The sequence below is a fragment of the Panthera onca genome, chromosome B1, assembly GCF_046562875.1.
Source record: "Panthera onca isolate mPanOnc1 chromosome B1, mPanOnc1 haplotype 2, whole genome shotgun sequence".
Taxonomy (NCBI): domain Eukaryota; kingdom Metazoa; phylum Chordata; class Mammalia; order Carnivora; family Felidae; genus Panthera; species Panthera onca.
In genome coordinates, this window is record NC_138342.1 from 42,480,884 (window position 1) to 42,501,059 (window position 20,176).

At 35.3% G+C, this 20,176-nt stretch overlaps 1 protein-coding gene across 24 annotated transcripts in view; it reads left to right on the top strand.

Moving 5' to 3' along the window:
* FIP1L1 (factor interacting with PAPOLA and CPSF1) overlaps positions 1-20,176 on the top strand; it is a 78,865-nt gene that overhangs the window by 8,010 nt on the left and 50,679 nt on the right. For 8 of the 24 annotated variants that reach the window (XM_060655014.3, XM_060655005.3, XM_060655008.3 and 5 more), the window contains 7 exons: positions 1,417-1,474; positions 2,576-2,679; positions 7,518-7,582; positions 8,127-8,234; positions 8,696-8,826; positions 9,123-9,191; positions 17,483-17,592. In XM_060655014.3, coding sequence (XP_060510997.1) covers positions 1,417-1,474; positions 2,576-2,679; positions 7,518-7,582; positions 8,127-8,234; positions 8,696-8,826; positions 9,123-9,191; positions 17,483-17,592 — 645 coding nt within the window. The remainder of the gene's footprint in view (positions 1-1,416; positions 1,475-2,575; positions 2,680-7,517; positions 7,583-8,126; positions 8,235-8,695; positions 8,827-9,122; positions 9,192-17,482; positions 17,593-20,176) is intronic. The other 16 variants (XM_060655024.3, XM_060655010.3, XM_060655027.3 and 13 more) reach the window with 3 other exon arrangements.

A 20,176-nucleotide genomic window follows, 5' to 3' on the forward strand; every position in this document is an offset into this window, starting at 1 on the left:
AAATACCACTATAGAGATTGCATTGACTTCTATAAAACTGCTTGACAAAACGTAGAAGAGATAAACAAATGTAATGAAAAGAGGTTTGAGCTATATCAACATCTGGATATCGTTCTCAGAAATCCTACTAAATGTGAGTTAGTTGCTTTGTACTTCAGTGCCTTTATTTGTAAAATGAGTTTAATGGTTAATTCCCACTATCAAAATTCTAATTATTGAAATATAAGAAACCAATTACAGGGGCGCCTGGGTGGCTCAGATTGCTAAGCATCCGACTCTTGATTTTGGCCTAGGTCATGATCTCAAGGTTTATGAGATCCAGCTTGGGATTCTCTCTCTCCTCTCTCTGCCCCTCTCCCTTCTTGTGAGCACATGTGTTCTCTCTCTCTCTCAAAATAAATGAATCATTAAAAAAAAAGGAAGCCAGTTACACTATAATACTATAAGTTTTATTTGATGGTTAATGACCAGATGCTTGAGTCTCATGAGAAAAGAGGGGTTTATTTTTTTATATCAGTTTTGCTTTAATAAGGCAAATACAGGTATTAACTGGACTTTAAAAAGTTATTAGTTTTGGCCATGCCTGGGTGGCTCAGTTGGTTAAGTGACCGACTTTGGCTCAGGTCATGAGCTCACAGTTTGTGGGTTCGAGCCCTGTGTAGGGCTCTGTGCTGACACCTGACAGCCTGGAGCCTGCTAAGAATTATGTGTCTCCTTCTCTCTGCCCCTCCCCTTCTCATTCTCTGTCTCAAAAATAAATAAACATTAAAAAAAAAAAAAAAAAGTGGTTTTTTTAATGCATCAGAATTAGGTCTGGAGCTCTTTATTGGCACCAAATTGGAAGATAGTCTTCTAGGAAGATAAGCTTTTCTTTAATCCTAAAATGTATTTTTCACGCAACAAAGAACGTGTGTCCAATAAGATAGGTGAAACAAAACCAGAACGAAGCATGTGTGTTAACTGAATACTGGTAGAGTTAATGTGGTCATATTAAAGTTCTTCAGTTCCTCGGGCGGCAGGAACGGAGGAAACTGTGCATTCTGTAGCCTTAGGCAATTTTAGTAGTCCCTGGCACATGGTGGATGTTGTAAAGAGTTAGGATAAGTAAAATTAAGTGTGATGAAGATTTTTTAAATATTAAAAAACTTGAACTGTACCCCACTGTCAAGTTGCAAATTTCATATCATTAAAAAATTGTAGAGGCAGTTCCATTCTACTTTCAGTGTTGAGTCTGGATTTTATGCAAGGCAGCAGGAATGGTGGAATAACACAGGCGGTTTTTGCCATCCTTTTTCTTATCCAGTGGAGACCGTAATTTTAGGAAATTATCAGACATAGCTTAAGAATACTAGTATATCCTGTCTGTACCTCTGAAAAGTAATACCAGACTTATGTGCTTATCTTTATTATTCATAGTGCTAATCCTCCATCTGGAATTGAAGATGAAACTGCTGAAAACGGCGTACCTAAACCGGTAACACAAGGCTTTGAAGTCCAGTTACTTCCCTATGTGAAGTCTTTATCAGTAGTTTCCCGTTCACTAAGGAAGAAAGCCAAAAATTTAAGATGACTTTCAGTGTCCGGCATGATCTGGCCCCGTTTATATCTCCAGCCTCATCTGTTGCCATCAAAAACATAGTGATGAGAATAGTGGGAAGAGACTTCAGATGAAATGGAGCATGTGCAAAGACGTGAAGTTTAATCCTTTCAAGGAACTGAATGATTGTAGCTCAACTAAAGATTATAATGAGACTCATTTTGAAGGAAGACTTTAAGTCCCACAGCACAAGTTTGAGTGCCATAATTTTTAGCAAGACAATTCTTTATATAAGTGATAGTCTCTGTTATCACTGTTAAAAGTGATGTGTTTTGGATTGAACATGTATTCTTGGTCTTACGAATATTTTAACATTCTGTTCCTGTATAAAAAAGAAAGAAAGAAATCCTTACTCTGCAGGCTTGAATTGAATACAAAAAAAATATTTTGCCTGAGGTGATCTACTTTTTTATTTACTGTTATGTGACTGACCACAAAATAGCCTTTTGGAGCCAAAATACAACCTTCATAAATGGTCCTACTTTTTACTCCTAGAAACAAGTATTTCCTCAGTCACTTGCACCCTGGGCCTCGTCTAGCTATAAATGAATAACAAGAATTAAGTGAGCTGCTCCATAACGATTTGGTGCTTTTTAACCATGACGCTGTGACTCTTAACAGTATCCTCTTCATATTCTTGCCAAAAATTTCTCACTCGATTTTTTTTATAATTTATGTTCTAGATATTTTAGTACAATGCCTTAGATTTGTTTTGCAGAGAAGCATTTATAAATAACAGGAAAAAATATATGAGGTGTTATTTACAAAAAGATGCTGAAAACAGATTTTATTTCACATTCTTATCCCATTTTATCATGTAAAACAAAAGTTATAAATGAGGTAGCAGTGCTATGAGATTATAACTTTTTTTCTCTAAAACTACGTCAAAAAACACAAAATGATTACTTTTTCACTTATTCATATTAGGTGTTGAGATGGATTATTGAATGTATTCTGTAATTGTTTATGTTGGTATAGAAAGTGACCGAGACTGAAGATGATAGTGATAGTGACAGTGATGACGATGAGGATGATGTTCATGTCACTATAGGAGACATTAAAACGGGAGCACCACAGTATGGGTAAGTTATTTTTAACTAACAATTACGTGCCTCAATGCAAGGTAGTGTGCTTATCTCAAACCAGTAATGGTTGATTCCATATTTTTTACATTTTTCCGTCTTACCGTGCAATGAAAGAACTCTTGTTAAAATTTCACCATGAGTTTCTAAAAGAGCAGATCTTAAAAGTTCTTGTCACAAGAAAAAAAATATATTACTGTCTGGTGATGGATGTTAACTAATCATTTTTCAATATATAGTATCAAATTATTATATTGTACACCTAAAATTAATACAGTGTTGTGTCAGTTTTATCATGATAAAAAGAGATTTCACCATGAAAATCTTTCTTAAAGATAAAGTTAATTTATTAGGCAAATTACGTGGAAGCAGCTGTTTTTGATTTCTGAAATTAAAGTGTTTTTATAAATGAATTGAATACTACACATTCTTTAGTTAGAGTTAAAAAACCTTGAATTACAGTATTCACCTACATTGTTCTTCCATTATATTATCCACAACCGTGTTTGGGTTTTTAATTTATTGTCCAGTAAAAATGGTATCAAAAGTGTTTCTTTTTGCTCCTCATAATGTATTTTTGAAGTTGTTCATTGTCCTGTAGGCTTTTTAAGCCAATATGTTGTATCAAGTTTTATAGTCTATAAAACTAGATCAAGTGAATCGACTGTCATTAGCTCGTTGAGCACATAAAGAATCTTCCAGAAAAGTTGGAAGGGAATATATTAAAGTACAGAATGTGATTTTGTTATGGTGGTAGAATAAGAGTCCATATTTTTTCTGTGTTTTTTCAGATTGGATGTATAATGTGGTACTTATGCATTAGGAACATAGAACTTTTCATTAATTACACTGTAATTCAGTAAGCAGCCTTATCTGGAGTCAAGCAATATATACATAAATACTTTTGAGTATTTTATTTCTATAGCAGAGCCATTTTGTTCAGTTATTTTAGGAGCTTAAAGGTAACTCAGTTGTTGTTGTGGTCGGTTTCACATTATCAGCACTGCCTGTGTAATCTTAAAACTCTAGGGAGCAGGGTTGAGAAGAGACTTCTTCATATGAGGGATAGATTGGTGTTCCATCTCCACGTAGTGTTGGGCTTCTGTATAATGCTGATAGGCCTTTGCCATCTGCATTATGCAAAAGGAACGCTGTAATCATTGTGTTTAGTAAATACTGTTACATAAAATTATTTGTATCTGCATCTATAGAACAATTAAAGCAAATGGTGAGGTGTTTTTTTTTTTTATTAATATCAAATTTTTGTTAGGAATTGCAATCAAATGTTAAATGTATATAGACTCCCACAGTACTTTTTCTGAACTTTATTTCTTATAGCAATTTCCAGTTTCATGAAATATGGTTATTTTACCCATCATCTGGATTATACAATTTACATTTTGCTAGGTCTGCTTTATCATTTGTATGGGTAAATGTGTATATCTCCATCTGTCTATGCTTACACCCATTCTTCAGTTGATCTACTTTTTATGTTTTTTATGCATTTCAAAGTAACTTTTATAGATCTTTCTGAAGGGTATAGAATTTACTTAACCTTGATATTTCAAGATCTGTCCCTTGAAAACTGAAAGATCTTGTGAGAAAATGAAGTTTGATGAACATTTTGTGCACAGAATTTTCAGAAGCAAGTTTAAAGAGCAAATTGTATTCCGGGAACAATACTAAATGGATTTATTGTAAGCTGTTAGAAAGTACAAAATAGCATTTTTTTAGGTAACATACTTTTGTTATGAAGTTCATTTTCTCTATAAGGTATGAAGGAAAGCAAATTAAAAATTTTTTTTTAATGTTTACTTATTTCTGAGAGAGAGAGACAAAGTGCAAGCAGGGGAGGGGCAGAGAGAGAGGGAGACACAGAATGCGAAGCAGGCTCCAGGCTCTGAGCTGTCAGGCACAGAGCCTGACGAGGGGCTCAGACTCCCAAACCGAGAGATCATGACCTGAGCCGAAGTCAGATGCTTAACCGACTGAGCCACCCAGGCTCCCCAGAAAGCAAAATTTAGAGTAGGAATAATTTTTTTTTTCTTCACATTTATTCATTTTTGAGACAGAGAGAGACAGAGCATGAATGGGGGAAGGTCAGAGAGAGAGAGAGACACAGAATCTGAAACAGGCTCCAGGCTCTGAGCGGTTAGCACAGAGCCCGACGCGGGGCTCGAACTCAGGGACCACGAGATCATGACCTGAGCTGAAGTCGGACGCCCAACCGACTGAGCCACCCAGGGCCCCTAGAGTAGGAATAATTTAAGTCATATAGAGAAGTAGTTTCTTACCTTTGAGATTCATCCATCCATTTAATAAACAGTTTTTAAAAAGTTTGGCACTGCATTAATTGATGATGAGAATATGAAAAGTAATAATATAGTCCTTATTAGAAATAGTGAGGAAGACAGACATGTGAGCAAATACTTTTGGTGCAGTTTAAGTGCTAGAATAGAATGTACAAGGTGATTTGAAAGCTTTGAGAGGAGAGTTGCTAAAAAGCCTACGTATTGAAGAAAAAATCCTAGAGGCGGTAATATTTGAACTTGTTTGAATGATTCTTGAGACAGAAGAGGACTGATGATTTAGCAGGGACACTACTGCGATGTGGTGGAAGCCTGGCTTAGAGGAACATGGCTGGAGGATACAATAGATGGGAAAAAATGGTTAAAACCACTTTAGGGAATTAGAACCTTTAAAAGTTTATAGGCAGGTTTATAGGCAGGAATTAGAACCTTTGAAGGTTTATAGGCAGGTTAGGTTATGTGAAAAGATAACTAGCAGCAGTAGTTGAGATGGATTAAATAGAAATTGGTTGATATATTTGAGTTGTCCACATGAGATGATAATGCAGACTAAGCCAGTGGCAGTAGTATAGGGATGGATGGAAAAAGATACTTGAGTGCATAATAAATAGAAATAACATGGTTGTGGATGCAGAGTGAGATAAAGGACTCAATGACTTAGAGGTTTTAGAGCCCTTAATTGAGTACCTTACCGTATATTAGCATGTGTGGGTAATGTAGGAGGAGTAGGTTAAAACACATTTTTTTTTTTATGCATTAATTTTGAAGTTCCTTTCGATATCCAAGTATGTAGGATCTAGCACCTAGAGAAGCCTGACACCTCATGGGAGGCTCATGGAAGGTATCATATTAGCTTAAGTGTAATTTTCCAAACAGCTAAGCTTCTTTGAACACAATGAATACAAAGCCTTAGTAGTTTTAAAAACAAAAGTGATGTTTTAAAGGCAAATGTGGAAGGGAAAGTAGTTAGGTAGGGAGCAAAGAAATTCATTTATTGAACTTAAGGTTAAGCCTTTTATAAATACTATTTTGTTTTATGCTTTAGCAATTCTGTAAGAAGACCATGGAGAGATAGTACTTGATTTTTGTGCATTTAACTTGTAAACAGCTGGAACTTTTGTACATCATATATAGATAACCAAAAGGTGCTTTTGCTGTGCTGAATTTAGATTGTTGAAATGTAAGCAGCATGGGGCAGGAGGCATATTTGTTCAGTTCCTCATTCTCTTTCTTTAGCCTAGAGCCATATTTGATGTATTGTTGGTGTTTAATCATTTACTATGGGAATTAATATCAATGAGGTGATTGAAGCGTTTCAAGATTGTAATGGTAGCACCACCTGACTGTAACAGTTTAATTCGGGCTATTTCATACTTTTTGCATTTATAGCAGTGGAGCTTCATACAGTTACTTGAATATTTTATTACGCTTCCTTATCATTTTATTTTTAAGCAGAAAACAAAAATCATAGTGCTAATGTAAATAACCTAAGTCTCATAAATTTAGTACATTGGAGGGAAAAAAAATGGAACTTATTAGGCAGATCAGAAACAGTGAATCTTTACAAGCCCAGTTGCCTGAACTTGGGAGGGTAAAGAAGCAAATTAAATAACATGAATATTATGTGAGAAATATATCATTGAGAACATTGTCTATTATTTTACGTCTTACTAATTATGTAAGTCTCTGTTATTATATTTGATTTTCCTCCTCATGCAAGAATGCATTATATGGAAAAGTTAGGGAACTGTCTGTAAACCCATATTACAGAAAATTTATACAAAGTCCATGAGGTCTTAAGTTACTTAGCCAAGGTTACACAACTAATAATTGACAAAACTTATATTTGAGCCTGGGGTCTGACTGCAGATTTTGTATTTTTTTCCTTTATCATGTGTATATTACATTTAAAAAGTATAGCTCAATAATTTTTTCAAATGTATACATTCATGAACCCACAACCCAGGTCAAGATATGGAACATTATTAGCATTCTAGAAATTTGCCTTTGTTTCCCCAGTCCTTAAACACTGACTACCACCAAACACTGTTCTGCTTTCACCCTAGATTTATTTTTAAGTGTAATATAAATGAATTCATTTTATGGGTAAAAGTATTCTGTGGATATTTGGAAAAGGAATTAACAATATCAAATGTAGGAAGGACTATAAGGAGGTCACTGGATTCGGGAACAAAGTGGAGAAATTTCATTCTTGCATGATTGCTGTTATGTTGTAGGTGAGGAAAGTGATGGAGATGGATTTCCTCTTAGCCACGTTTCTTGTGAAGTTTGTTACAGTGAGATACTTAGTGGCTGATAGGTTTTCAGATGAAAAGCAAGTTGAGACTTTTAAAAAATATTTTTTTCTCTTATTGAGCGAGTGACAGACTTTTAAAATTAGTTTAGAACATTTTCTAAAACGTGTCAGTCATTAGTCTGTTTAGTTACTATGTGGGTGTATAGTTTGTACATGTTGAATATATTGCTGTTTGTTTACATTTCTCAGGATAATTTTTATTTTGTTTTTAGGAGTTATGGTACAGCACCTGTAAATCTTAACATCAAAACAGGGGGAAGAGTTTATGGAACTACAGGTAAAACTTGTATTTGCAGCTGTATCAATAGGAAAATAAGTCGAATGTATGAATAGGTCATAAGTTGAGGTATTATACCTCAGTTAAAAAGAGCAGTTTTTCACCATACATCACAGAGGTGGACAAACTTTTTCCGGAAAGGGCTACATAATAAATATTTAGGCTGTGTGGGTCACAGGGCTCCTGTCACATGGTTGGTTTACTTGTTTTACAGCCCTTTAAAAAAGTAGACTTTTCTTAGCTCACAGGCAGTACAAAAAAAGTGATTTAAAACATGGAAGTTAGCAACTTCCTATTGGTACAGGAATTCCTTATAAGTAACAAGTCCCTAATCTCTCAATCCAGTTTATTTTACAGCTACTCCATAAAGTTTGATCTCGCTTTTTATTTATGCTAATATTACTCTAAATGCTGTGTTTGGAACCTCTGCCATATTTAGTGGTATCAGTGGTAAAAAGGTGTCAATGATTTCTGTTTACCTGTGGTGTCTCTCAGTTTTGTGCTGATAATAGCTCCTTCACCATTTTGTAATTGTATAAAATAGGAACAAAAGTCAAGGGAGTGGACCTTGATGCACCTGGAAGCATTAACGGAGTTCCACTCTTGGAGGTAGATTTGGATTCCTTTGAAGATAAACCATGGCGTAAACCCGGTAAGATTCCTGTGGACTGTATCTGTTTCGAAAGATTTTTAGTATCAACAGTCACTAGAAGAGTATTTTTTAATGTCATTTTTATTGTCTTAATTACAAGAGTAAAATGACCTATATTATTAAATCTTATTATTTGCATATTATTTTATCATGACACCATTGCTAAAGGAAATACGTTCCCCCACCATGATCATTTGTTTCTTAAGTTCCACATATGAGTGACATATAGTATTTGTCTTTGACTAACTTATTTCACTTAGCATAATATTCTCTAGCTTAAAGGAGATACTTGTGATCAAAAATTTTTATAGTCCTATTGCTTTATATTAGTAATTGGGAAAATTAGAAGGGGTGATAAAACTGACGGAACACTAAATTTTTGTTTTTATAGTTTATATTTTGTATGCTGCATAAAAATAGAATTGAAATATTTATACACTAATACTGTGTTTTATCTTTAGGTGCTGATCTTTCTGATTATTTTAATTACGGGTTTAATGAAGATACCTGGAAAGCTTACTGTGAAAAACAAAAGAGGATACGAATGGGACTTGAAGTTATACCAGTTACCTCTACTACAAATAAAATTACGGTAATTAGTAAATATTCCAGAATACCCCAGCCTTTTCTACAGTCCCAAATAAACTCCCCCAGATAAATCATTTTTTCCCCATAAAGGTGGTTAAATGCTATAAGATAGTTTAAAATTTTCATTCTTTTTATCATGTTTGTTTTTTTTCCCTTCCTTCCCTTTCAGAGTTTCATATTAATGATTATCTGATGTTCTTAGTTTCAAGTCACAGACTAGCTACAGCTAGTTTGTCTTTATGTGGCCTATCAATTAAAAATTATGTGGTATCTTAATGGGGAATATGTTATTTAACTTAGGCCGAAGACTGTACTATGGAAGTTACACCAGGTGCAGAGATCCAAGATGGCAGATTCAATCTTTTTAAGGTGAATTTTAGTAAATTATCCTTGGTTGCTCTCATTTTTTTGTTCTTGAGTCTGCTCCCATACCACTACTCAAGGGATGAGGTTAAAGTGGAAATAGCTACCTTTTTTCCAAATCTTCAGCTTCCTGGTGACTTACAAATTTGCTGATTGTTGTTTTATCTCCACTTTGCAAGCATGTGAATTTATAGCCTATTATACTAACAAATGCCAAGTAAAACTATTCTTGCTGTATGTTGTGATTTTATTTTGAATTATAGTATGTGTTTGCTTGTGGGACATAAAAGTTCATGCCGATAGGCTAAGCTCTCAGTTTAGATCATGCTTTATCAGAATGGGAAATTATTTTCCTAATTTTCTTTTAAAAAATGATAAGGAAGATGGCATACTGCTTATTATCTTTATGACACTAAAATCATTGGTGTAATGTGTCTTAGAGTTTGAGATGTCTCAAGAAGCTTGGCCGTTTTTGAGAGTCTCTAAGAAAGACTCAACAGAATAGGATAAAGCCATTGATGTGTAAAATTAATAACTTAAAAGGATTAGGTTTAGGTAGGGACTTGCAGGTTGTTATTACCACTTGGGTATCAAGTCTGAATTCTGGCTTCTCCATTCCATATGATCACAGACCCAGTCCAAAGAATAATACCGTATTTTCATACTTCTGCAATACACAGCAACCTACAACCTTTTCTCTAAAATACCTGATTGTGTACTCTTTTTCCTTTACCTTAATTCTTAGTTCTTGATTCTTGTATTGAACGACACTGGAATGAAGACTGGGAGTGGCTTTTAGATTGGGTTGTGTACTCAGGGAACTTTGTGGGCAGGAACTTTCCTGTGATCCTTTTGGGACTGCAGCCCTGGCACCAAAATACTGCCTTATGCAATACATGTGCTATATCCGCAGATGTAGCCGCTCTGCTGGACACAGTTCTGTGTAGAGAATTTAATTTTAATTTACATCCTACTTTGGGTAAGTATTTGGTTCTTGTTCTGCTGTAAATCTTTTGAAAGTGTGTGATGATGTCTATTCTATTTTAAATGGCCATCCGGTTCTTTTTGGTGCTCTCTTCTTCAGGGATTGAATATATTGTACTTGATTCCAATGAATAGATAGAAAAGCTAGTTGTCTTGATGATGAAATAGTTTGCAGTGGTGCTTTTTATTTTTTTCTAACAAATGAAAACAAGGTGCCTTTGTAAATCTGCCAAGTTCTGTATACTTTGTCTTTTTGCAGTAGACTTCTAAAACTGAGGAATAAAAAGAAATTCCTAGGGGCTGGTCTCTCTTTTTTTTGAGAGAGAAGGAGGGAGAGAGAATGAATCTTACGTAGGCTTCATGCCCAGCACAGAGCCTGACTCTGGGCTCAGTCTCACCACCATGAGATCACGACCTGAGCCAAAATTGAGTTGGATACTTAACCTACTGAGCCACCCATGCACCCCAAGTTCTCTCTGTTTTTTGTTTTGTTTTGTTTTTAAGTATATGTGCTGCTGAAGTGAGCACTAGAGGCTGGTCTCTTCTTGGAAGTGTCACCATGAATGAGTTTTTTATATACATATGGGCTATCAACATTGTTTTGAAGTTTCTTTGGGTTATATGAGAGGGAGGGAGGTCATTGTTCCATTCTCATTCATTTGCTTCCAAAGGAATAAGCGTTTGAATTTGATGAGTATACTTTCATGGTTTTATTTGCCTTGATAATGGGCATTAAATATTATTCATCTGTTAGAAATACTGATTTGGGAACAGGGTGTATATTTTAATAATGTGTATGGCTCACATTTTTTATGCATATTGTGGTCTGTAGGATATATTTTATTGATGTTGCTCAGGATCTGCAACTACTGGTTATATGTGAGTGTTTGGCATTTTCAGGCCACAATTTACTTGACATTAAATTTCAGACGAATTGCTGTCACCTTAAATAAAGAAATATCGTTGTTCAGGTTTTTGTAGGACTGTTATTCTTGAAAAAGTATGAGTTGTCTTTCATTATCTATCCTGCAACTCTGGAGAATACAAAAAATATTATAAGGATGTAATTGGTATCCCAAATATGCAGAGGCAAATTTCTTAGGTATTATTAACATTAAGTGTTTATATATAGTTCCATTCTGTTTCTGTGTTTTCTTAAAAGGGTAAAGATGCAGTGTTAGAGAAGCATTTGCCATTCCATTTTATTTTATTTATTTTTTAAAGTTACCTGCTTTTTTTTTTAATGTTTATTTTTGAGAGGGAGAGTGGGTGCACGTGTGAACGAGTTGGGGAGGAGCAAGAAAAGAGGGAGACAGGATCTGAAGCGGGCTCTGCTCTGGCAGCACAGAGCCCGATGTGGAGCTGGAACTCACGAACCATGAAATCATCACCTGAGCTGAAGTTGGACACTTAACCGACTGAGCCACCCAGGTGCCCCAAAGCATATGCCATTTTGATCAGAGCCTTGTGAGTGTGGAGAACACACACAAAAAAGTATTGCGGATGAGGAAATGGCTTGGGCAAAGAAAGAAACTCAGTTGAGTAGAAGTGGATGAGAGTAGTATTTAAGAAGTTAGCCTGATTGGATGAGTTCTTTTCGGAATGGAATAGAAGAGAGATTGCTTTGTGAGGTGTGGTTCAATTCTAGAAGGCCTAGAAACAAGGAGGATGAGTTGGAGGAATTATTCCCTGTTTGTGAGCATGAAAGTGACATACAAGTAATATAATTTTGGAAGTGACCTAATAAGTAACAATTCTGGCAGCAGTGTAAGGTTGAAAAAAGGAAGTCTAAGCTCTTACCCATTAATCCACTGTTTGAACTACAGTTATAAGGATTGGTGATTGAGAAGGAAAAGGACTTCCCCAATTTTCCCGTTAGGTGTGAGCACCTCTAATGTGCACAGCACTGTGCTAGATACCGTGGGAAAACAGACTCTGTATTTAAGGAGCTCATGGTCTAAGCGATGTGTACGTATGAACTAACCATGATATATTGTGAGAAATGTTATGTTAGTGGTATTATCAAAGTGCAGTAGGGAGTTGAGAGGATAGAGTGGGTTGTCCTATGATACAGAGTCTAGAAGGATTCAAACATGATAACCGGAAGATGAGTGAGTTTTCATTAGAAGACGGGGTGTAGAACATTGTAGGCAGAAAGAGCAGTATGAGCAAAACCAGATAGCATGAATGGAGAGTTGGGGTAGATGAGAGGTATTACAGGAGAGAAGCCTAGAAATGGCAGAAATGGGGCCATGATGGGAAAGACCTTAATCTGAAACTAGTCTACAGACATTTGTATAGACAATAGGAAGCCATTTGAAAGTTCTTGAGTAGAATAGTGTGAGCAAATTTGGTTTTTAGAAAAAGAACTTACAAGTGTTCTCTAGAATGTAAGGAGGAGAAAAGGAAGTCAGAGACCACATACAGAGCATTTGCAGTACTGTAGAAATGAAATGAATAAGGACCAGATCTTAAAGTAGTGAATGAACAAAGGGGACAGATTTATGAATCATAATTTAAATTCTTTTCATGTCTACTGCAAAGATACTTGTTTCATCCTTGATCAACTGAGAAATAAGCAACCTACCAGCCCCTTTAAATTTTTGTTGGTTTTTTTTTTTTTTTTTTTTTTTTACTTTCTTGTTAAGTAAATTCTCAAACATTAACAAGTAGATAAAATAGTACAAATGAACCAAGTAAGTACAAATGAACCAACAAGTAGATAAAATAGTACAAATGAACTTGTTAGTTTAAGTTCATATTTGAGAGAGAGAGAGAGAGAGAGACAGCACCACATGAAAGTGGAGGAGGGGCAGAGAGAGAGGGAGAGAGAATCCCAGCCCGGCTCCATGCCAACAGTGCAGAACCCGAGTGGGGCTCAATCCCATGAACCATGAATTGTGAGATCATGACCTGAGCCAAAATCAAGAGTCAGACACTTAACTGACTGAGCCACCTAGGGACCCCTTTTTTGGCTTAATTTTTGTTTTTGTTTTCAGTGAAATGAAAGGAGATGAAGTTTAATAGAAAAATAAAGTCACTTAATTGGTTATAAAAGCAGTTGTGTAATTTTATAATTCGGAGTGAGGGGCAAGGGAAGAGTGACTAGTGGGAATGGGTTACATAGTATGTGTGAAAAAAAAATTGACCACAACCTTCTCTTAAAATATTTTTATGTCTGTATGTGCACACACATTCATAGATGATTTTTTTTTTCCTCTGTGTATATATAAGCTGTGTTTTGAAATTTCACAACTATGTGTCTGTTATTGTCCATTATACTAAGCATTCATTTGTACCCTTTTAATTTGGAAGCACGTATCTTTCATTTCTGGGATATTTTCTTCTATTATGTTTTTTACTTTCTCTCTGCTTTCTAATGTCTTCTGGGCCTCCTATTCAAGTATCAGACTCCTTTTTTTTTTTTTTTTTTTTTTTTAATTTTTTTTTTAATGTTTGTTTATTTTTGAGGGAGAGAGAGAGGAGACACAAAACTTGCAGCAGGCTCCAGGCTCTGAGTTGTCATCACAGAGCCCGATGTGGGGCTCAGACTCACGAACCTTGAGATCATGACCTGAGCCAAAGTCGGATGCTCAACCTACTGAGCCACCCAGGCACCACCGCCCTCCCCCCCCCCCCCCGCCTTTTTTAAAATTCCTTTTTAATTAAATATCGGACTTCTTATACCAGTCCTTTAATTTTCTTTTCTCTTTTACTTTCCACCTCTTTGTCTTCCATTATCTGGGAAATTTTTTCCACCTTATAACCCTTCTGTTCACTGTCATTTCTGTGGTTATATTGTTAATATTCAAGAAAATTTTTCTTTAGTATTTAACCTTAGTGTCCTGCTGTTGTTCATGCATGCAGTGATATAGTGATTTTTTTCTCATCTGTCTCTCAAAAGATATTTGTGTTGATGATACGTTGTTTGTTTCATTTAGGTTTTATTTTCCTGCATAGTGTGTTTGTTGTTTTTGGCCTTTGACTGACTTTTCTCAAATGTTTGTGGGTCCTTGGCCATTCACTCATAAGGGAATGGGCCACTCAAAAGGTGATTGGGAACTCTGAATATGAATAAAATTTGCTATAGGCTTTTCTGTAGGGCTAAGCTTTTTTAATAGTCCCACACGTCACTATCTTTAGGTTGTTTTGTTTTTTGTTTTTGTGGTGATTTGATTTTTTAGGGAATAGATTCCAGTGGCCTGCCTAGAGGGTTTATACTTACCTGATTCAAATGTTCTGGAAACTGGAGTTGTCCAGTTGCTGAACCTTTTGGGGTTCTGCCATGAGAATCATAGTATCTTTATTTTCTTATTGCTGACTTAGGATTCAGGTTTCTTTATTCTGCTCAGTCAGTTACTATCTTTTCATCTGTTTTCAGAGTCCCAAATTTTATTGTGTTTGCAGTCTTTTTGTTCTTGTGGGTTGAAACAAAATTTTGGTAATTTATATGGTTTGCTACTTTTCCTTTTTTACCTTAACATTTATGTGGCAGATGCTTTTCTAGGTTATTAAAGTTTTTTGATAACATTTTAAATAGTTGCATGATGCATTATTTGGGTGTAACACACAACAAATTTTAGATATTTTGTTTGGAAGGTTAACCTGTGAAGGGTAGCTGAAGGAAATTTCATAAAATAATTTAAGTTTTGGTACATTGGTAGCATAATTTGGGTAAATATTGAGCTTCTCAAGGTTACAGACTTCAGTCAAACTTTTGTTTTGATATGTAAGACTTGACATGACTTTGTGTTTAGAGAACCTGTCATGGTATCTTATAGTCATTTCTTAAAATATTAGGTCATATTAAAAAATTATCTCATTCTGGTTAAACAAATTCTATCTGTAACCCTGAGTGCAACATCTGAAGAAAAACAAGTGGATGCAAGTTGATTAGGAGACTTGCTAAAATGGCGAGGACTTTCAGAATTAGTAAGAGTATTTTACAAGGAAATAAAGGAGAAAAGAAAACTAAGGAAACGGAAGCAAATTTTACATGTTTAAAAATGTACTGTCTTCCTGATGTCTTTTCCCCTGTTGTAAATAATTTTTCATCTTTGCTCTTTCTTTTTTTTTATCTTTGCTCTTTCTTTTTTTCCCTCCTCTTTTACTTCTTCAACTCTCTTCCCATTCCCCTCCCCAGTTTTTAATTGAGCATTGACTATGTTAGGAAGCAGCTCTGACTTAAGTAGGGAGGGGAGGTGAGCATTATAGACCTAGACTTTGTGATCTTAGGGTTTTTCTGACTTAATGGGAAAAGTCGTGATTGATTAGATAATTGGGCCAAAACTCCATGTCCTGTGAAAGACTTTGAAGTGACATTTAAGGTGAATCCCAGTCAGTCAAATAAAAATATATACTGAACACTTATTCCAGGCACTGTTTTTAGGTATTGGGATACAGATTTGAATAAAACCTACATGCAGTATAAATCCTTGTAGTCCATGATAAGAAATTTAGGTTTCATTCTGTTTGTGTTGGGAAACTATTAGAGAATTTTGAGCAGGAGAGAGACATGAGGTGATTTACACTTTTAATAACAGTGCTTGGCTGTATACAGGGGATAGATTTTTTAGAGGTAAGGTCAAAGCAGAGACAATTCAGTAGAACAGTTGAGAAGTGGTAAGTTTAACCTGGGTTTTAGGGGTGGACATAATAAATGGTTGAATTTGGTATATATTGTAAAGGTACAGCTGACATAGGATTGTCATATCTATTGGGGAGAATCAGAATGGGGGATAGTAGGAAATCAGTAGTTTTGTTTTGACCACAGTAAGTTTGGGTTGCTTATTAGATAGATAAGATGTTGGATATAAATTACTGGAGCTCAGGGGAACAGTTGAGACTATACTGTCAACTCTCAATATTCCTGACATGCAGGAAGAATAATACATTTCTTTTTCTGTGTTCTCATAGCATTTTTATCTCATAGATACTTTTTTCATAGCATTTATTGTATTGCTCTGGTTGTTTATGTGTCTGTCTTGTCCCATGGCCTGAGATTTTGTTCTATTTCTCTCTGTAATCTCAGCTTCTCGTGAAAGATTTTTAGATAACAATAGATATTTAATGTTTGATGAGTGAACCATGTTTTATTTCTCTTGTCACCACATTCTGTCAGTTTACCTGTCAAGTGTCTATCAAATCCATTTCTTTCTATCCTCATTGTCTTAGTGCTGATCCTCAGTCATACCTCATTAGGATCTGGGCCTTTTAAATGAGTTTTTTTAATGAGTGGAACTCATTTTCAAGTAAAATGTCCGTGTAAAACCCTAATTGTATGAGGACACCAATTGTGGATTAGGTTCTGTGGTATTAATAAGAGATCTGATTTTAATGACTCAAATACATTCTTTTTCTCATGTAATGATTACGTGAAAGGTAGATAGTTTCTGGAATTGAATCAGTGGTTTGAGTATATCAAAGTGTCTGAGGGTTTCTTGGCCTTTGTCTCCTGGGGAAAGAGAATGATGCTGAATTTAGACTGAACAGTAGAATTTAAGTAGGGCATAAAATATGGTGTGATGTTCTTCAAGTGTAGGGTAAATGTAGTTTGTTTAGATTTAATAAATAAATGATGATTTAAGATAGGCAGGTGAGTATAAAAGCAAAAGAACATAAAGGAAAAATTTCACCAGTCTAAAGGAGTATGACTGGACCATACTCAAAAGATCTGATAGGAGTAGAAAGGATGGCTCAATATGGGAGAAATTATGGAGTAAGTAGATAACTGATTTGAAAGTCAATATAAAGGAGGGAATAGAGGTTATTAAGGAAACAGCCATCAAGCTTTTAAGTGTGCTGAACTGGCAGGAGAGTGTACTGTTGATGATGGGGAAACAAATGGTATGGAAAGTTGTTAATACTCATGTTGGAGCAAATCACAGTCTGAATAGAAAATGGTCAGAATGGCGAAAATGGCCACTGGTTGTTTTCTTAGAATGGTAGTAAACATAGAAGGGGAAAATTCTTCAAGGCCTTTCTTGAACTTTGAAATGTGGGGTCATAACCATGTATCTTGGGCTCATTTGTGGCAGTTTGAGGGAATTTATGAAAGGACTAAAGAGTTAGAGCTTACTAGACTTTTAAGTAACATTAATGTGAACTTGTTAATAGTTGGGAACATTTTGATTCCATAATCCATCTTTGGTGCCTTTCTCATAATGCTGTTCTAAGATAAGGTAATTTTATTAAATATTCAGCAACAAAACATTCTTCATATTTAATTTAAAATTAGATGTTACAAATTTATTTTACTACTTGTAGTATATTTGAGTGTTCTATTAAATAAGCTAATAACCCTTTTTTTTAAGGTACAGCAAGGACGAACTGGAAATTCAGAGAAGGAAGCAGCACTTCCATCTACAAAAGCTGAGTTTACTTCTCCTCCTTCTTTGTTCAAGACTGGACTCCCACCAAGCAGGTTAGTTAGACAATTAATAACTCCATTTATTGAAGGCATTGGTATCTTCATCTTGTATTAGTGCTATAAAATGTAAAAGCGCTGAATATTCTGTCAAAGAACATTCCACGTTGTTTTAATACAAAACGAGTTCTTTGTGAAAAACTCTTCTTGGTGCCTTCCCATTTAAAAAACATTTAGGTGAGCAAGAAATGAAGCATGGTATATAGTTACATGTCCGTAAAAAAGACAATCTTACATTCAGGAGAGATGGCAATAACAATGGTCTTGCTGTTTTCTGTGCTTATTATTCTTACATAAAGAATTATTGGACTTCCTAAGTCTAGATCTATTGGCCTAAATGTGTTTTACAGATTTTAGTAAAAGATGGTAGGCATTTCAGCCTGGGCAGTCTTTCCAATTAAAACCACTTTCTTTTCTTTCTTTGGTTTATTTTGATAATACCTAACTTTAAGTTCCACGAGGTACCAATTGTAAGAAACAAATGTGCTGGCAAATGTCCTTTTAATTTAAACATGACAAATGGTTAGCCTGTTACCAGGAAAATGGTAAAGGATAAACTGAGACTAAGGAAGTTTGATGTTAGCAGTTTAATTTTGAGTTAGGTAAAGATGACTTAAATCAGGTATTTCTCTGGGCCTGAAACAAGTCAGTCACCAAGCTGTTACTCGTTCTCAGCCAGATCATTTACCTTTTGCGTTACTTGCTTAAATTTATTTTATACAGTTTTCTGGTTTTGTTATTCTGCAATTTTGAATTGCTATAAGAGATTATATTTTATAATATACAAATGCAGGAAGAGCCCATATGGGAACATGTGGTTTAGCCTTAAGATAAAGATTCTTGAAACTTTCAGCCAAAATTAAATGTCACAAAGCCATCTTGGATTTTGACTCTCTTCTCATCCTAACAATTATTAGTCATGGACATTTTCAAATATTATTTAAATAAATGCAGTCTCATAAAATGTTTGGCTAAGAAGTTATGATAGCTGAGAAATACTGATTCCTTTATTATGTAGTCTTCTTTTGCTTTTTTTTTTCCTATTTTAAAAGAGGTCACTCTTACTCATTGAGTTTATCGTGTTCTGCAGTAGAGAAGGATGTGAAGAGCTTGGACTCTAGAGCCAGACTTCTGGGGTTCAAATTCTGGCTCTATTGCTTACTAGCTCTGTGTCCTTGAGCACATCCCCTAATCTTGTTTTCATTTCCTGATCTGTAAAATGTAATAATAGTAAGACATCCCTCACAGGGTAGTTATGTATATTAAATGACTTCATTTATGTGAAATATTCTGGAAAAATAATACAGAAGTAATACTCTATAGATATTTACTAATAAACTATTTAGGAATTAGTAGCAGGACTGCCCCCTCCATCAACCAACCAACCAACCAACCAACCAACCTACCAACCTTGGGCCAGATTTGTAGGGCATTGTACTGTTATACAGGCTTTGGCTTTTCCTATAAGTAAAGTAAATGGGGTGCCACTGTCAGAGTTTGTGCAGAGGAATGAAATTATCTACTGTAGGTTTCGTAAGTCTTCATTGCTTTATTTAAGATCAGACTACAGAGAGATTAAGGGCAGAAGCTGAGAAGCCAGTTAAGAGGTCGTAACAGTGATCTAGTCAAGAGATAATGGTAACTTGGACAAAGTGGTTGTGGTGCAGATGGTGAGGAGAAGACAGATATTGGATACATTTCAAAAGATGTAAAAGATCTTTTACATCTGAAATAGAAGAGACTACGGGAGGAATGCTTTTTTTGGAGGGAGAAGACCAAGAGTTCAGTTTAGGATACACTAAAATTGAGTTGTCTATTAGACATATAAGTGGAAAATTTGCATAGGAAGTAGATCTATGGATCTGCAATAGAGGGAAAAGGTATGGGCGGAGATAGAAATTTGGGAGTGATCAGTGTTTAAGTAGTATTTAAATGAAGTTGTGAAACTGAATTTGATTGTAAAAGAGGTAAGTATCCAAAGAAGTGGTAAGAGGGACAGAGCCTTGGGGCATTTCCTTGCAGGTCAGAAAAATAAGAATGAGGGAGGAGGAGATCCATACAGAAGAATTACTACTGACATAGGAAGAACACCCAGTGTAGTTTCAAAGTAGAAGAACAATTAACTACCAAATAATACTGATTGGCCAAGAAGAAGAGGGCTGAGGATGACTTTTGGATTTTATTTTAGTTACTTTTTTAAGATTTTATTTTTAAGTAATCTCTACACCCAATGTGGGACTTGACCTCACAACCCCAAGATCAAGAGTCGTATGCCCTACTGACAGAGCCAGTGAGGCGCCCTGGCTTTTGGATTTTAAAACATAAAAGTTGCTGGTCCTGACCAGGATCCTTTTTAGTGGTATAAGGTGAAGATTGAAAAAAGACTTTTTGGAATGGATTCAAGAGAGAATAGGAGAGGAATTAGAATGAGAAAATACGTATAACTTCTTGGAGAATTTTTTTCTTTTTACTTTTGAGAGGGGCAGAAAAATGGAACAGTATCTGAAGGGAAATGTGGGGTCAGGAGGCTGTTTTTTTCTAAAATGAAAATTACAGCATGCTTGTATACTTACGAGAATGA